This window comes from Phalaenopsis equestris, unplaced genomic scaffold, assembly GCF_001263595.1.
Source record: "Phalaenopsis equestris unplaced genomic scaffold, ASM126359v1 Scaffold001307, whole genome shotgun sequence".
Taxonomy (NCBI): domain Eukaryota; kingdom Viridiplantae; phylum Streptophyta; class Magnoliopsida; order Asparagales; family Orchidaceae; genus Phalaenopsis; species Phalaenopsis equestris.
Window position 1 is genome coordinate 118,162 of NW_018165746.1, and position 19,746 is coordinate 137,907.

General features: G+C 36.6%; 1 protein-coding gene across 1 annotated transcript; it reads left to right on the forward strand.

Annotated features, from left to right (window-relative positions):
- The first annotated feature begins 5,218 nt into the window (after positions 1-5,218).
- LOC110033875 (probable inorganic phosphate transporter 1-4) lies at positions 5,219-7,388 on the forward strand. The gene has a single exon (XM_020738023.1). It carries the CDS (start codon positions 5,355-5,357, stop codon positions 6,969-6,971), a length of 1,617 nt encoding a protein of 538 aa, XP_020593682.1. The 5' UTR covers positions 5,219-5,354; the 3' UTR covers positions 6,972-7,388.
- Positions 7,389-19,746: the final 12,358 nt, after the last annotated feature.

The following is a 19,746-nucleotide window of genomic DNA, read 5'->3' on the forward strand; positions in this document are numbered from 1 at the left end:
GAAGAACCTGGAAATCTACCAATGACAAAGAGAGATGTATGGGAAACCAAATTCGAGAAAGATTACAAGGGGAGGAGAGAGAGAGAAAAAAAACATTCTTTCTTGTAATCATCGAGGTGATTGATGAGTTTATTTCTCAAAGTAATAAAATCCTCTGCAGCTTCGTAAACATAAGCAATTTGCCAAACCACTTAAATCAGTGTATTTCGTTATTTTCTATTTTACGATTTTTTTTATTCGATTTTTCACTTTATTACCGTTATTTTTTTAGATCATCTATTTTCGTATATTAATAGCCAAGATAAAGTCGGGAACAAAAAAGATATCGTGTGAAAGAGGAGAGGAGGGGAGAGATTGTCAATGTAAAGGGCATCATATTTCACAAGTTATCAAGACCCACACTCCAATTTACGTCAGTTGTTTTAGCCGCTTAACAGTCCAAATTAAGAAGGATAGAAAACTAATTTTCAACGCTTTTAAAAATGAGCATGGAGGAAGCATGATGGTGCAAAACCCCTCCTATTTGATGTTGTCAAAGTCATCATGATATTTCCCTCCTAGGTAGTTTACCGAGTGATTATAAAATTTGAAATATTTGTTGGTTTGAATTTGACTAGTAATAATTTAAAACAGATACGAGTCATTATTCTGACCATTTTGAGATTAATTTGTCATAAGAAAATTCGTTCAAGCAAGCATGAATATTGACGTAAATTTTGATTTGAAATTTTAAGAAACCGAATTTAGGATCATTAAATTTCTAGTTAGTCAACCCTACATTTGAATTGAACTCCCTGGCGAGATGAACCTAAACCAGATCAAGATTTTAAAGTGTCGTGGAAAGCTTCAATAACATTGATACATCATCGATAAATTTTGTCATTTTGCATGAATCTCGAGAAATTTTTTAGTTTATAAACATTCAAATTCAAGTTAAAAATCATCCAAAATTCCGATTTCAACGAACTTATAGACAAAATGGTTAGCTCGACGAGATGGACCCAATGACACTAAAAATGGTCTTATACAAGTCAAATCAAGCCCAAACCAAGCTGGTAAACCTTTTTTGGAATGTTTGAGTGATCAGTTGAAAGATTAAATGAATTTTAAATCTAACAAGCTTATAATCGAATCAATCGTCTCGATGAGATGAAAGCAACAATCCGAAGTTCACTTGATTGAGATATCATTAAGACACTTAAATGTCCGTAAAATATCGTGGGTTGTTGAATAAAGTGGTCCAAATTTCTGCCTTATTTACATAAAAGTCACTCCCAAACTCTATAAATAGAGCTCTCTACTTCCTTTATTAAAAGGGGGAAGAACTAGAACTAGAGCTAGAGTTGGACTGAGAGGAGTCGAATTCCTGTAATGTTATGAACCAAAGACCTGCTAAAAATTTCCTGCTCTCGTACTTGGCAACTTCGTCGACTAACGCTCATTGACCACCATTGAGAGCCATCAGCCGCACCCTTGTTGCTAACGTTGATGAATCCTATGGGACAATAATGCAACCTAAAGAGGGTCTAACGACGTTCCTTCAATATGATGTAATTCTCTGTCATAACTGCTTACAAGCGTGTACTAACAATGTGGTGACCTTCTTCAAACTTCTAAAGTCCTCTCCTCATAACTCTTCACTCTGAGCTACGATCTATGTGATTCATTATAATTACAGTCATCACTACAATTTTGATGACCACCTGACACTTTTACAACTCACTGTTATGGCCTATGTAGTCTAAAACTCAAGCAACTCGTAACTCTAGCTTTGGCGTCCCACGTATGTTATTATAAGTCTTATTTACGGACTACATGGTTCCTAGCTCATGCATCTCCCAACTCCAGCCACTATAACCTAAAAACGTTATTACAGTTTCATCACTGCACCTATGTGATCAATTACAACCTACATGGCTCATAAAACATGCAGCTCCCAAATTCGGTCTCTGTGGCTTACAGATGTTATTATAGTTCATCATTATGGCTTATGTAACAAACTGCTGCTTACGTGAAAATGTTATTCGAGCCGAACACGAACATGAAAATGTTATTCGAGCCGAACACGAACATGAAAATGTTATTCGAGCCGAACACGAGAACACTGTTCACGAGCGATTTCGAACACGAGCCGATTTCGAACACGAGCCGAATTCGAACGAGTCGAACACGAGCTCAGACTCGACTCATTTACAGCCCTAAATTTGCAAATCCTTTCCAATGTAGGCATGGAGGACAGCACATTGCTCAACACACCAATGTCGGTTCGCAAGTTGGCATCTTTAGAATAAGGTACATAATTTCATAACCCCACTCTCTATCGACAATTGACAGGATCTCTCCAATACCTTTAGGTGACTCATCCGGATATAGCCTATGTGGTTAACTGGTTATGTCAACAAATGCACTCTCCTACCATATCCCACTACAAAGCTCTTACTCATGTTCTTAGATACCTAAGAGGCACAATTCATTTAGGAGGTCTTAGCAATACCATAACAACTTCAACAATTATTAATTCCAGTGGTCCCCAAGAGAGGAGCTTGTTTATAACCTAACTATTGTCGGTTTGTTAGGATATTGCCTCCAGAACTTTCCCTTATATACTATAAATAATTACTTCTATGCGTTGTATTGGGTAATGAAGAACTATTGTTAGGATAATACTATTTTTTGTTTCCTCTTTCTTTTCTGTTTGTGTTTCTGTATGCATCAAATTTACATCCATGTTCAGAGGGCCCTAAAAGTCATTTGAGCGACCAAATCAACTGGAGGGTCTTTTGCCGCGATTGAAGATTGGATTGTCGAATCGATGGTCGAGTCAGTAGGCTGGATGGTTTTTTGTTTAATGCTACTAAGCGAATAAGATGACCCCACCTGATTTGACGTTCGAGCTTTCAATTTCTTCACAATGAATTTCTTCTTCCTCTTTCCTCTTGGTCGATCGAATCTGGTCCTTATCGAGAAAGTCACCAAATGGGTTTTGACACATTCTCCATTATAATACTCAAAAGATGGCTAACTCATATTAGGAACGAGAGAGATCCCCATCTCAACCAATTTATTTATAAGAATCGAAGGCATTGAAATCAAAAGAGTTTAATTGTTGAATCATTTATTAAAATTGAATATAATCTACTATAGCATTAAATTCTTTTATTCTTATAGCAACATCACTTTTAAGAAATAAGATGATCGAGAAACTAAAATATGTACATAAAAATGTGTTAGCACTAGTCTTAAATAAATCTAACGGTCCAGAATGGAAAGGTACATCGAACGGCTCACTGACACGAGATCCTATGGCTCACTTGATTGACTAAGCGAAGCTATAAAAGCCCATCCAACAAGGACAAAGCTGATAGGACCACAAGACAAATAACATGAGGACTTGATGATCCAAACACAGGTTCTTTGGCCAGAAACGAGACTAAAGAGAAGCTGATTCAACCACTGTAAGAAAGATGACCCTAAATGATAGATTACTCTTCAAAACAACAGATCTGGTTCAAGCTTAGCTGAATGAATTAATCGTACCATACGCCCATAGACGGGCCTCCAAATTATTGAGGTGGGGCAATTGGCCCCCCATTGAGATTTGAAATTTTATTAATGAAAGATATAATTTAATCACCATTTTGCCCCAATTGACCTGTAAACAAACATTACTCATATTCACAAAAGCCTTAATTTATTATTCTAAAGCTCATTTAACATTTTAAATTTAATGTATTGAATTTAAAAGAATTTAAGCTTAATCAAGCCGTTAGACTGATTTAATATTTAATCTTTTGTTTAAAAAAACTTTTAATACCAGTTTAAAAGTGTTAACAAGATTTTTCAACAGGGTCCATTCCCAAGTCTTGCCGACGCAGACTCCACCTATTTCTTAATTCAAAAAGCAACTTGATCTGTTCCCAAACTGAATTGGGACTAAATTCGCTTTTGCAGTTTGATCCCGAATGTGATATTAATGCAAAATTTACATGCATGCCGCTCAATTCCGATGTATTTACATATTTAGTACCTAAACTTCAGATTTTACATACATTCTACCTTTTCTATGCATAAAAAATGTATTTCACTTTTTTGAAAATTAAAATAGTGATATCACAAAAATTAAAATAATAATAATTCTAATATGATATTCAAAATTTGGGGGTTTAAATGTAAAAAGTGAAATTTAAATATTGATTTGTATACAAATAAGGTTGGGTGGCATGTATGTAAATGCCCCAATATTTAAAAAAGAAAATTTCATTTTTCTTACTCCTACTGTATATTTGTATTATTTTTTTTTTTTACTTTTCTTATATTTTAGCAAACCAAAATAAAAAAAAATAAAAAATTGGCATAAAATTATAGTTAGTCTCAATGTGTAAATTTATTTATTAGATTTCCAATATTTTTTTTGTATTGAGTTTGAGTTTCGCATGAAACTTGCACTTTGATAAATTTATATTTAATATGAATATTTACCTTAAAACATGCAAATTTTTTTTTAATTTATAAAAATATACAAAATAGATTAAAATGCCCATAAACTTATTTAATTTATCAAATATTATAAATTCATGTTTTAATTTTGAATAAATTTGCCCCTCTAAAAAAGAGGTTGGTTTCGCCTCTGAATAATCCAATATATATAAAATATTAAAAAATACAGAAATATATATCCCTTCAATACAGAGCAAAAATATGATATCATTTTTGTACTGTTTTTTTTCTAAATAGACAAAAATATTTTATGAATGAGTCAAGATTTATTTTTGTTTGACCTTTATTATTGATTTCTCTTTCCATCACACTACCTCTTTGTCTTAGATGTAAGGTCTCTTTGGGACAGCTTAATGGGAGTGGCGGCGTTTTGAAAACGCCGCACAGGCGTTTGGATGTCGCGTTCGCACGAGCATATTACCACGATTGATACACGCTATTAACGAAAAATGCACTACGAAAATAATCCCATCTCATTTCGCGTCCTATGAAAATAATCCCTCTTCGGTCCCCCTCGACAAATTTGAATTCCACACTGAGTTCCGTTTGGCACAAAGCATTTGGCTGTCAATTATTGTTTAAATTCTTTCTTTTTGTAATCCCATTGGCGAAAAGTCAATAATCACGACAAAGGACATGTAAAATACCACGGAACTTTTCGCATATTCCTTCCGAGTCAATGATTGCATCATACAGTCTTCACTCTTCACAATCTTATATACCCACCCAAACTCAATCCACAGCTCAGGAGAGCCACACCACTCACAAAACTCCTTTTTTTTTTGTTTGTTTCACTCTCTTCTTTCTCAATTTTCGAAAGTTTACTACCCAGACTCCTTCATAAAATTAATTCAGCCATGACGGCCAGAGATCTCCAAGTTCTCAGCAAGCTTGACGTGGCCAAAACCCAACTATACCACTTCAAGGCCATCGTCATCGCCGGTATGGGCTTCTTCACCGACGCTTATGACCTTTTCTCCATCTCCCTCGTCACCAAACTTCTCGGCCGCATCTACTACTTCGACCCCAACTCCAACACACCCGGCAGCCTCCCCCCAAACGTATCCTCCGCCGTTAACGGCGTCGCTTTCTGCGGCACCCTCGCCGGTCAACTCTTCTTCGGTTGGCTAGGTGACAAGATGGGCCGCAAAAGAGTCTACGGCATGACCCTCATGCTCATGGTCATCTGCTCCATCGCTTCCGGTCTCTCCTTCGGCCACACAGCTAAAAGCGTCATGTCCACTCTCTGCTTCTTCCGCTTCTGGCTCGGCTTTGGTATCGGCGGCGACTACCCTCTTTCCGCCACCATCATGTCCGAATACGCAAATAAGAAAACTCGCGGCGCTTTCATTGCCGCCGTTTTTGCGATGCAGGGTTTCGGAAATCTCACCGGTGGCATCGTCACCCTTATCATCTCCGCCGGGTTCAAGAGCAACTACGACGCGCCCAACTACAACGATGACCGCGCTGGCTCGACTGTCCCACAAGCCGATTATGTGTGGCGAATCATCCTCATGTTTGGCTCTGTTCCTGCTCTGCTTACTTACTATTGGCGCATGAAGATGCCGGAGACCGCCAGATACACCGCTCTCGTCGCCCACAACGCCAAGCAGGCAGCTTCCGACATGTCCAAGGTTCTCCAGGTCGAAATCGCGGAGGAGCAGGAAAAGGTATCCGAAGTCGCCATTGATCAGAGCAGCAACTTTGGGCTTTTTTCCAAGGAGTTCGTCCGCCGCCACGGCCTCCACCTCGTTGGCACAACCACGACTTGGTTTCTCCTCGACATCGCTTTTTACAGTCAAAACCTCTTTCAAAAAGACATCTTTAGCGCTGTCGGCTGGCTTCCCAAGGCTGCCACCATGAGCGCGCTGGAAGAAGTCTACAAGGTCGCCAGAGCACAAACGCTAATTGCACTCTGCGGCACCGTGCCAGGCTACTGGTTCACCGTGGCACTCATAGACACCATCGGCCGTTTCGCCATCCAATTGATTGGTTTCGGCATGATGACAGCCTTCATGCTTGGGCTGGCCATTCCTTACCATCATTGGACGACAAAGGGGCATCACATAGGGTTTGTGGTCATGTATGCTTTCACTTTCTTTTTCGCTAACTTCGGGCCAAACAGCACAACTTTCATCGTGCCGGCAGAGATTTATCCTGCGAGGTTGAGGTCGACATGCCATGGGATATCTGCGGCGGCGGGGAAGGCGGGGGCGATTGTGGGGGCGTTTGGGTTCTTGTATGCGGCACAGGACAAGGATCCGGCGAAAAGGGATAAGGGTTATCCGGCGGGTATTGGGATAAGGAACTCGCTCTTCGCGTTGGCTGGTTGTTGTGTTTTGGGATTTTTCTTCACTTTTCTGGTGCCTGAGCCGAAGGGTAAGTCGCTGGAAGATATGTCGAGGGAGAACGATGATGATGAAGAAGTACAGACCACGGCGGTCGTTGGCATCGAACGCGCGCTTCCAGTTTGAAACTATCTAAATTATGTTGGCTGGTGATATATTTGTGTAATATGAATTAGAAGAGAGATTGCGTCTGTAGCGATCTTTTGTCCATCTTGTTGAATTCTAGCGAAACTATTTATACTTCTTAATTTGGGCAAAAAATTTACGTACATAAGACGTACGCAGAGATGCGTACATCTGTAACCTGCAAACATATTACATAGAGGATTTTGGGAGGTTATAACCGCGTTATAGCCCCTGTAACCTACCTGTATATGAAAACAGAAGCGCGGAACTTACTAGAAGACACAGGTAGATTACAGGGAGGTTACATGAGTTGTAACGCGATTATAACCTCCCAAAATCCTCCCTGTAACTTGTTTGCAGGTTACAGACGTACGCATCTTTGCGTACGTCGTATGTACGCAATTTTTTTCCTAATTTGGGGGCTATCTTTTTCCGAATCATAAGTTTTTTAGTTTTGTATTGGATTTAAATTATTGAATTTGGAGTTTGTTTAATTATTTAAATAGTTTAAGATTTATTTTTTTATGAAGCCTTCAAGTGCTTTAATAGTCTCGTTGGATTGAAATTTAAGCAACCTTGATGATTGTGAAATATTCTCATTAAGTTCCCCGTTTTGTTTTTTTTTTGGAACATGCAGAAACTAAATCTATTTGATTTAAATAACTTTCTAGTCTTAGATTAAATATTCGATCATTTAAAAGTTCACATTGTATTCGAAAAAAATTGTAAAACAATATCAACTATTCAGTTATTTTATGACGTCCAAATAAATGAATCCAAAATTGCTTCGTGACTTGTGTTGGACATTAATGATAAAATTGTGGATTTCACCATTATAGTGCATTGAATAAATGAAGTCTCCGTCGCGTCAAAATGGGAGGCGGGCGAACGAATGATGAAGGAGAAGAGCAGCTATCATTATCTTTCACAAATTTAATTTCTACAAATGCTAGATTAAATATCGTATTATAAAAGTTTAGAGTATTGTTGGTAGAAGAGGGAGACAATGACCGCAAATAATTCTCGAGAGAAGAGTTGGGAGTGAAAGTCCCTTTATTTATCATTGGGTAGGAGAAGTGATTATGAAAATGCAATTAATTACCAAGATGAGCGAGTGATTATGGAAACCACCTTTAATGTAGTTAATGCCCTAATTTAATATAAGATTCACATGATTAAATTCCAAAATTTTATTACAATTTGAATTTGAATATAGCGGCTATCAGTCGATCGACGTTTTTGAATTCGGTCGACATAGGCAAGCGGTCGAATAATGATTGTTCGTACGGAAGCAAAGGCGGTCCATTGTCCAGTTTCAATCGGACGCACCTAGAATCGCAAGAGTGGCTTGCTGACATGATTCATCAGCACCGTGTGTTGATCTACTTTGACCAAGTAGTAGGTTCATCGAATGAAGGGCTCTGATCGTGTTCCTCTAATCTGATGTTCTGATTGTCTGGTTATCATCCCTTACCATAAGATTGTTTTGAGATTCGTGTCGACAGTTTTGATGCATACATTTATGACCTAATTTCACTAAAATATTATATGTTTATTAGTCACCTAGAGGTGGTTATCACAATTCTTGAGGAATACAAATGACCCCTATTATCATTAAGCTTATGTATGTAATATGCGTCACATTATTGTAGGCGTCATATAAAACGTGTTGTTACTGATGTAAAGATGGATGTCAAATCATCAAAGACCTGATGTTAATAGCTGAACAAGACTGTGAAAAAACTAAATTATGCTCATGGTGGGCAATATTCACCTTAAAATTTGATATTTTTTGTAATAAGTCAAGCAATTTAGTAATTCCCCATCTCTCCTCCCTTAATAAATTCTTTTGCCCAATATTTGATGAAAGAGTAAAAATATTCCGATATAAGTGTTTAATTTTCAGTAAAGTTGTTGCACCACTCATAAAAGATGTTAGTTCCCTGTCTAATTGAGCACCATAACATATCTCGCTAGTCAAGGATTATGAGAGTTAGCATATAATATACATTTAACATAGTACTAATGTGCTAAAATGTCATGGCTATTAGGTGTTGCAAAGATAAAATTTGTGGAAAAGTTCTTGATGAAAATTTTGAGAAATAAATTCAAGAAATGCTAAGTTGCTTGGAGACAATCAAAGAATTAGACAACTTAGAAAAAATAGAACTAATGGGGCACCTCTAATAATGACATTAAGAACTTATTTACCAGCAATATGGTTAACAGGAGCAAAGATAATGATCAAAATAATAGATAGTGTGCTCAAATGCATGAAGTGAGAAATCTCAATAGGTCAAATTCCAGCTCTCACTCTGCTTGAAAAAAACAAAATAATAAATGGTTGCTATTATTTTAAAAAAATTATTGATTAGGGGGCTAATGTCAAATGATAGGGCATGCTAGCTAAAGGATGAAGTTCCAACAAAAATTTGGGGGCCAATGATTGGTGTGTTGGCAAACATTATGATAGAACATGTACATTAGATTGCCAGTTCATTTGATTAGATTGGTGCATGTGGGTGGCTGCAATATTTAAGGGCCCGACCCAACAAAGACTTAATGTGCACATATTGAATAATAATTTGATTCAGAAAATAATTACTGAGGATGTCAGCTCAGACTAACAAATTATCCGCCAAACGTACGATCTAATTAAGGTGAAGAAAATTACATTTCTTCTGCTTTGAAGAACTAAAATATGTAAAATTGCATATTTGGAAAAAAAATTAGAACATGACCACTGTATGATCATCAAAATAAAGCTCATCATGAGGTCATGTAATAACTTCTGATATATTTGGTATTTTCTAAAAACATATTTATTTAGTATTTTTTAAAATATTATTATTTTTATTTCTACAAATAAAAAGTTATTTTTAAAAACATTCAAATTAACTTTTAGATATTTAGAAAATAATTAAAAATAATCATTTCTTACTCAAATATATTAAACATGTTTAGTTTTAGATTATAACAAAAAAACAAAATAAAATAAAAATAAAAAAATAAAAATAGTAATTAGAAAAAATGATCCCAAATAACCTTTTCTTATTTGTATTTTTTAAAATATTTATTGATACTCTATTTTTTTATTGTAGTTTTCTAAAGTCTTAATTTTTTAAATATTTAAATTATTTAAACTAATTTATAGCATGTTTGGGCAATTTTTTTTTTAAAATAAATCTTCAAAATTACTTTTTAACTTCTCAAACAAACTATTTTTGCTTATAAATATATAATATATAAATTCTGCTCTTGCAACAAAAAAACCATAGTCTCCCTTTATAAAATCTCTATTTTCCAATTTAAAAATTCTAAAGATTGTCCCTGACATACAACCATTTCATAAATTTAATCTTTTTCTAGAAAATATATTGCGTCTTGAGTACGGAAGCAAGCTACGTCCGGACAACGGACACGATACACTAGGGGCAATTTTTTTTTCCTCCTCTCTTCCATTCAGTGTAGTGTGTTCATTATCTAAATGTAGCTTAAGTTCAGACTCTGGACATAATTTTTTTCATTATAGAGGTTCTAAACTTCCTCTTAGAAGATGTCAATTGTTCGGGTCATCAAGCATTGGAGCTGAAGTGATAAAGTTGTGCCCCATATTTTATAGCTAGAATCTTCTTTTAAAAGCACTTCATACTCTTAAATACCTTTCCAAGATAAAACAAAAGGAAAGCAGAGGCTACGTAAAAATAAGTGATATGCATATGGCACAGAAAGGATGAAGTGACCGTGCATAACACTTAAATGTCCAACACATATATTTTTATGTTTATATGTATAAAATTTAAATATTTAACATCTCATAAAAAAGATATAACTCTAGCTAACTGTTTAAAAGTGAAATATATTTTTGTATGCATAAATTTAGACTTTAGAGGGTGTCATTCATGTACATATCACACAATTCGTATATTTTTACTTAACTTATAAATAAAGATAATTACATTTATTGCATAAAATTACTGAACATTTAATTCCAAAAAATATTATATTTGACATTTTATGTAATACCCCCAATCAATTAATGATTAACATCGCCTAATATTCAATTCCAACAATCTAATATACTATTAATCGTTGACTAACTATTGGTATAACTTTTGGAAGTCATATATGTCTGTATTTGCTTGAGAGCTATAGGTCAGTTTACAACTTCTCGTAGCCTAAGACAATCATTTGAACCATCCTGGTACGTGTCTCGACCGCAGGATCAGGACGGTACCGGTTCAGCTCCGCCCGAGAAAACTCACCCTTTGAACAACAAAAAATCATTTGAAATCTAGAATTTGTATGATGCTTATTTTTATATTTGAGGACCATATTCTATCTTCTGGGGCCTTCCTCAGTCCAAATGAGGCTTAAAGCCGCTCCGACCGGCACTTTAGGTGCGATGGTCCGGCGTGACCACACCAAGAATAGGTGTGGACACGTCTGACCTTCGCACGATCATGCTAGAAATGATTGTGGCCACGCTCTAGGAAAACTAGGTTGGAGCAGAAACACACAAGGTGTGACCACGCCCGATGGCAGCGTGGTCATGTCACCATACAAAGAGCTCGATGTAATTACACTTGGTCTCGGGCATGACTGTGCCAAACCCTTATCTATGATGCCTTTTACAGTGGCGTGAACACGCTCAATTTCAGTGTGGTCACGTTGCGACATCCCAAAGCACAACATTTGCACAGCGGTCCCAAGATTACTGCCGACAACACCATCGGGACTGCCTCATAATGCCTTTTGTCTTGTCCTTTGTCCAAAAAAAGGGATGGAGACTAACCTAGGCCCATTCTAAATAGGAAAAGTGAGCTTGAAGCCATTAGAAATTGGCTTCCTAGGCAAGGGAAGAAGGATCGATTGTCATTTATTGGGGAAGAGCTTTGAGAGTGAGGGGGAGGAGCTGAGCAGGAACTTTTTATGGTCTTCCTCCATCTTCTTCTTCTTCCCTTCCATCTTGTTCTTATTTCTCTATAGATTTAGCGAGAAGAGTGAAGAGGAGAGCTTTGGAGGACAAAAGCTTGAGGATTTTGGATATTTTTCTCTCCATCTTCTTCTTCTTCACCCTCTTTACTGTTCCTTCTCCAGCCATCATCTCGTCGGATAAAATAGTGGGAAGAAAGAGATCTTGCTCAGAGTAATGTCGAAGTTTCCTTTAAGAGGAGAGCTTCTTCACTTTTGGGAGAAAGATCCTCTTCGGAGTTTGAGATTTCACCGGAGCTCGAGATTCCGTCGAATTTTCCTTTGCAAGGAGTGCTTCATCTTCGAAATTGAGGACGTCATCAAACATCAATGTCCCTTGTTTTTTTTTTTTTCATTTCCTTAGCTAGCCTTATGATTGTGTTAGAGAATATTAGAGCTAGTTGTTGTTATCTTAGAGAAAGTCACAAAGATAGGAATTCAACGTGGACAAACCACCTGAATATCTGAGTGATTTTCCTTGTAAATGCCTTATCCCCAACCCTATTCAGATGGAATCTATATTTTCCCTAATTTTGGCAATTTTGACCATCCATGGAAGGGTTGGAAGACTTGGGATTTGTAGCTAGTTCATCTTACAGATGGTGGAGAATTTATCCTTTGAGGAATCGAAGGGCAAAATTACCCATACTCTTCGGCAAAGCCAGAGATGGTTATGTCATGCATATATGTATTGAAACCTAGGTACCTATGCAAGAGCGTTGGGATGGGTGTGGCTCATTACTGGGTATTAGCATTTGTGTTATATTACATGCTTTGTTATGATGAATACCTTTTTTTTGTATGATACATGTACCACTTGTGTCTAATTGGGCACCTCGACCCGGTCGACCGGCCGCTTAGGTCTGATTGGCAGTCACAGCTGGGTCGACCAATCACTTGCATCTAATAGACCACCCCAATCGACTCGATGGATCAAATGGCGTAATGTATGCTTTGCAAGTGTATTCACATAATTTGCATGACAACACATGACTTAGTTTGCATTAACATTTGTGTATAAAAAATAATTTTTGATGTGCATTTTGATGAACTAATTTGCATGATACATTGTCTTCGACACGTGCCATTTTATGTCTTTTCGAGCACTGGCACCCACAATATCAGCCCCACATGTGTATCACATTTGTTTGGGGTTTGATACTCGCAGTCCTTTTGTGATTGGTGGCTAGTTGTGCTAGTCTGCGGTGTGTGAATTTCCCTAGAGGAAGACAGACCCTTCACCTCTTGTGGCTCCATTTAGCTGCCACAAGCTTTTCATGTTGCTCACTCAATTCAGACCATGCCTTAGGCCATAGTGGTGCGTAGTAATGAGCTGCACAAGTTGTGGACCACGTAAACTGTAGGTGGTCACAGACCGTAGTGGTGAGTTGTAATTACATTGTGAACTAGAGTCATAAACTACACAAGTTGTGGACCACGTCAGCTGTAGTGATGCGTAGTAATAACGTTTGTAGGTAGTGAGGGTTGGAGTCTGAAGCTGCACAAAGTGTGGACCACATAAGTTATAGTTGTTCACATAGGACGTAGTGGTGCATAATATTAATGTTTGTAGACCACAGAGCTCGGAGTCTGACATTACACAATCATATGTGACGTGATTACACTGTCTTCGGATTGTGTTGTTCCACCGTCTTTGAGAATAGTCAAGTATTCAAGATGATGGTGGTTGTCGACGAAGTGACGCTAGACCTTAGCTTCTTTTCCAAGCTTCAAGCTCTTCCGTTAGGCTTCCAGCTCCATGTGGGGATGAGACTCTATTTATAGAGTCTCATATACAATTAATGAAAAAATATGAACCAATCTGATTAGATGATCTCAATTTGATGGTATCTGATGATTATTAGATGCCTTAACAATTTTAGATAGCACAATATTAGACTCGTTGGATTCTTCTTGTTGAGATGCTCAATTCAACTATGGGCTCACTCAATTCAGATTTTGTTTTATCTTCCAAATATGCCCCAAAAGCTTCCAAAAGAGGTTTAATGTCTTGATCTATGGTTGATTTTGACTCGAATTGGACCAATTTTGATATCATTGGGTCCATCTCATCGAGTCATTCAGTTTGACTGTAAGTTTGTTGAAATCTGGGCTCTAAGTGACTCTTAATCGTACCTAAAAATTGTTTCGAGATTCATACTATGCTTTGATGATAGGAATTTGTTGATGATGTCTTAACATTTTTTAAAGCACTCCTATAATGAAGCATATAAAATTGCATTAGTAATTGAAATTTTAATTTTCTTAGCTCAGTTATATTTAGGATCATATATTAATAAAATTTTGACTAAACATGGACTTATAAGTAAATTATAAAGCTTTTATGTATTTGCATATATAATATTTAAATTTTATATTTGCTTATATATTTTTTAAATTTTCAAATCTCATAAATAACATCAGTATTGTTAATTTATTTTAGTATAATATTTTGGTATAATTATGAAATAAACAAGATAATACAAATAAAGATAAATATATAAAAAAACATAAAAAATTATAATAAAAATATATTATTTATTAAGTCATCATGACTCAAGACCTTTTAAATTGCTGTGCTCAGCTTCTCTGTCCTCGGACCTTACTTACTTTTCAAAAGCTGTAACCGAAACAAGACCACATATAAATGCTGCGTCACAATCATGGAGCAGCTGGCAGGAGCGTCGGATTTTACGAAGCATAAACCACACAATTTTTAAGAATTTGTACATCAAATATATTTTTTTTCAAAAAAATATCTCTATTAAACTTTTAAAATCGAAATATATGTTTCCATTGATATAAATGTAAATACTAAAATTTCAAATTGTTTCGAGATTTAAATCGCCTGTAATAAATTTAACTCGCTGTTTAGTCTTAAGTACATTAATAATGAATTAATGGCCGGGAAGCAATTCAAGTAAAATTAATTTTGTTAAACATAAGATTTAATTAAATATATCTGAATCAACCATAAAAAAAGTGTTGCATCTTAGCTCGTAAACCAGGAGCAATAAACTGACTTTTTTAAGAGTTTGCTATCAAGAGATAATAACAAATGTGTATATATGAGAAAAATATAACAACATAAATTTTGAGGTAATTCAAGAGTCGAGGTAAATGACGAGCGAATAGAGGAATATACCTATGGGTCGACAAACTCTAGAGCAAGAAAAATATCTTGAAGTCAGCCTATGGATTGAGCCACTAAAAGGCCTGATGATCGTCTAAGACTAATCGGTCGAACCAAGTCGCGATGGTCGACCAAAAGCCGACGAGACGGATCGAGGGAAAACGATAGAATGAACACCCACCGATCACCTGGACCCGCACTGATTGAATAAGCACACTTACTATTTAATATATCTGACACATGTAATATGCTAAAAGGATCCACTCAGAGAGGAATGATTAGAATGCATATTTTTAATTCTAAAACTCATACCCTTATATCTATAAATAGGGGGTCAATTTTCAAATAAAGGTTACACAATATTTATAGTTCATAGTTATTTTTCTCTTTCTCTTCTCTTTGAGTGACACTCTATTCCTTGGGTTTCCTTTTGTTCTTTTAGATGCGGTGAGCATGGAGCCATGTCGTCAACAAGAAGACGAGCACGAAAACAACAGAAGGAGACCAGCTAAAGAGATATGGTGCAAGAAGAATGCACGAGGGAGATTTTAAAAGTGTTTGTACAAAGAGGATTGTAGGATTTGAGAACTCAAATCAGGAACCAAATGTCAGGACAGTTTGCAGAGGTCCTAAGAGCGATAATGGCTCTAGGAGCAGCCACGACTTTAGGAGGAGAACGTGTTCAGCAAGATGCAAAAACCCTCCTCGAAAGGGAGCATCGACTCACAATGAGAGGAGACCAAACAATACACCAAAGAGAGCTGAGGATGTGTTGTACCGTTGAATTCATCCCGATGGTGGAAAGACAACGGTTTGGGCGAACTGAAGTATTACGACAGCCAAAAAATGATTTCTCCCTTCAAATCTCGAGATTTGAACCCCCGGAGAAACTCAAATTCCTAGCTTTTGAATCCTATAAAAGATGGTCGGATCCCAACAACCACCTGGCATCTTTCGAATCATCGATAAGCTTGTTAAAGATCTCCAATGTGTTCAAATGCCGACTATTTTTCACTATGTTGAGGTCATCAGCTCTGAGAGTTCAATGCACTACTTGTCGAGGAAATTACCTGCTTGGTGAAATTCAGAAGACTTTTTTTGACACAGTTCGCCAGTGCTTGAAAAACTAAGAAGAGTGTGCAATCCCTATGTCAACTTAAGTAGGGACACAATGCTTTTATTTGTTTTCTTTTTTTTTGTTTGAAGTTGTCAGCTTGTCTATTATCATATGATTTTTTTCCCGAGTAAATCTCTCTTCTGAATCATATGGATGATCCGTAGAAGAGAGAAACCGGAAAACAAGAAACATACAATGAAGGTAGAAAAACAAGAGAAATAATATGGATAACTTTTATAAAGCAAACTTTGTGTGATAGCCTAAAATCGTATGTCTAAAATTAAATCGAATAAAAAATGCTTTGGAACATGTTCGCCAAGAAAATCTTACGAAAACAACCTGCAACCAGATAATCAAGTGTGTTTGTTTGTTCTGAGTTTAAGTGTCACTCTGTAAGGGATGTATCCCTTTAGTTAATTACATCTTGAAGATGCCTAATAATGCTCTCAATAAAAGGAGTCATACTTACACTTATATAACGATTAGTAAAGTATGCCACAAAGGGAGGTTATCTCATAAGAATGTATCGCTACTTTCAAAGCTCTTGCTAAACCATAAGGTAGAGAGTAAATCTCTCACGTCCCAAATGGGTAGCAGCTCATTGATGTACGGGGCCCGTGAAAAAACCAAGTTGACTCATATGATCCACACCATGCTTCCAAGGCTTAACCAGACCATAAGTGTAGAGGGTGAATTACCGTATCCCGAATGGGTGGCAGTCTATCCACAATTGAAGCCTATAAAATAACATCAATGAAGCATTAAAAGAAGCGATGGGGCTCAACGTGGGTGAGAAAATGAAGGGTAGAGTAATCTTAATTAGGTAGAGATCGTCGAGTCAGAATATTAAGGATCCGTCATCCCAAACTATTACAACTTAAGTCTACCTGGTCGTGAAGATATTCGACTCAACAAAACTAGAGATCCCTTATCAACAATCCATGAATTTAGTCATCCAAGTGGACCTCGGTAGCCCTAATGTCAAGAGAATGAAACTCTAAATCCTATGGCCCTATGTAGGCAGAAAGAGTTGCCAAAGTGGCGAGAAAGCTGTTGAAGTGGAAAAAAAAGCAGAGAGGTCTAACTACAAACTTGACAAAAACTCCTACAAAGGACTTACTCCATATTTGGGTCGAGGAAGTCTTTAGCACCCTAAACGTGCTAGACAACCACTTAAGTAGAAACCCATGCTGAACCAGTTGGGTTAAAGAAGCATTGAGACTTCTGCTTGGAACATGCAAAATAATGTAGTGAGCTAATCAACCATAATATGGAGGTCGTATTAGATATGACTTGGGTTATGCCCATGTAATGCAAATCAGTTCAAAATCTGACATGAAAGCCTAACAGGAAAGTAAAAGCATATTTTAAAATCTTGAGAAATTTTAAGCCTAAATGTTAATTAATCTAAATTTTCTATTAGTAAAATTTTGTACAAAAAGTTAAAGTCTTAGGTCATAGAGAGCCTAAAGTTTGTTCACATGACTTCTAAATAAACCACAAGTAAATAACAACGAAGAAAAATCAATCACACTGTAAAAGTAAAACCACACCAAATATAATAAACAAAAAGCCGGCACCGCTAGGTCGACAACATACCTCAGAAACGAGAAAAAGGCAGTTAGGCATCGCATATACAAGTCTAGCAGTTAGACATCGCATATACAAGTCTAGCCCTATTTTAGTAAGCTAGAACTTTTCTTTAAGACTTTAACTGTCTCACTCACTTCGGACTCATAAATCTGATATTACTAATTTGACACATATACTTGCGTGAAACCCCAGTGCGCAAGTGCACCTGAACCGAGAAGGGTATCGCTTGACACTACAACTAGCACATTTGAAAGGATTGATTGTTAGAGACCTCGCACTAAATAAAAAAACAGACCCAACTATGTGAGGATAAGCCATGGAAAACCTCGAACAGACGTGGATCACGTCATCCATTGTTGACAAACGAGTCACTCCATAGCGTGTAAGATAAATACCAATAAGTGAAAAAGGGTGCCTGTAATGTGGAGTGGAGAAGATTTGAAGAAATTCATCCTTAGGAAAAAGAATTTGTACCTTGGTAATGAAAATGTGTTATTGTTCATAGTTTTGTGTTCTAATGTCAACTTTATAAAAATTATTAAGTGAAATTTTCCTAATTATGCGTACGATCCCAGGTTCTACCAACACTCAGAAACTCGAGGAATTTAAGCAAGATATCTCCAAATTCAATTGATACTCAAGGAACTCAAACTGGCCCATCAACAATGATTTTATAGAAGCGAAAAAACTAATAATGACAGATAATGTCAGATCAACAAAATTTCATTAAAAACCAACAATGAGAAATAAATGTCTGATCAATAAATTCCACAAGATCCGACTCACAATACTCATGCATTATAAAATTCAATGTCTCCTTGCTTGAAATAAGTCAAATTATGGCGGCAAGATTCTATACCAATTAGCGACAAAATTTGTGATGAGTAGAATACGAATCACCCTAGCAGCAAATCTAAATGGTTGCCCCCGTGAAGACTGTGACAAGCTTCACTTAATATGTCTAGCGTAAGTTACGGGTTGTCCAAGGAGACGACCTACTCGAGCGACCAAGACATGTTTCAGGTGATGAGTAACTCGGTGGATCAACCAAAAACATTCCTAAAATTTCCAACCAATCAATCATCACGTTAGACGCTCATGACAAAATCATTCACTACAAAGATACAAAATAAAATTGCAACAACAACAAAATCTCATTTTCATTCATAATTGAGAACTTCCAAAATTTTCAAACATATTTTTACAAGTGTTTAGGAAAGAAGAAAAAAGAAAATTTTTCTAAGCTACAAGAAAAAGTCGAGAGCGAGTCATAAATTCGGCAATCCTCCTACATTCGACGATCCGCCATCATTCTCATCACTCTCCTCCTCTAAATCTGACAACAACTTGAAAAACTTCAAAATTATTCATTCATTAATCAAACAAATTTGATTGAGCATAATGCTTCACTTACAGTCCAATTGAACCCTAGCTAAAATGGCCAGTTCTTTTTAAATAAATAGTTGTTAATTTAATTGAATGACCAAGCACGGATTTTATGCACAAGGACCTGAAAATTGCAAAATTTTCTCTTTTTTTCTGAAAAATAATAATCAATGAAGAAAACAATAACCATCAAAGAAATTTATTGATAAATGGTACTCCAAACGCTGTCAAATAAAATTTACAAAACCCATAAATTATGAGGTGTCTATGCAAATCTCCCATTATGCTACTGGTCAACCTCTAAATTAAAGCATGTATTCATCTAAACTAATCTAGTCATCTTTAATTGCAATACCAATTTGTACCGCGGTCAGTCAAAGGAGGCATGCCAACGCGTAGTGTCCTAGTATAGGGGTGTAAACGAATCGAACACGAACGAATAGAATTTATGTTCGTGTTCGGTTCATTTGAAATTTAATTTGTTTGAAATAAGCTCGTGTTTGAAGTTGTTCGTGAAGTCACTATTCGTGTTCGTTTCTTAACGAACGAGCCGAACACGAGCTGTTCGCGAA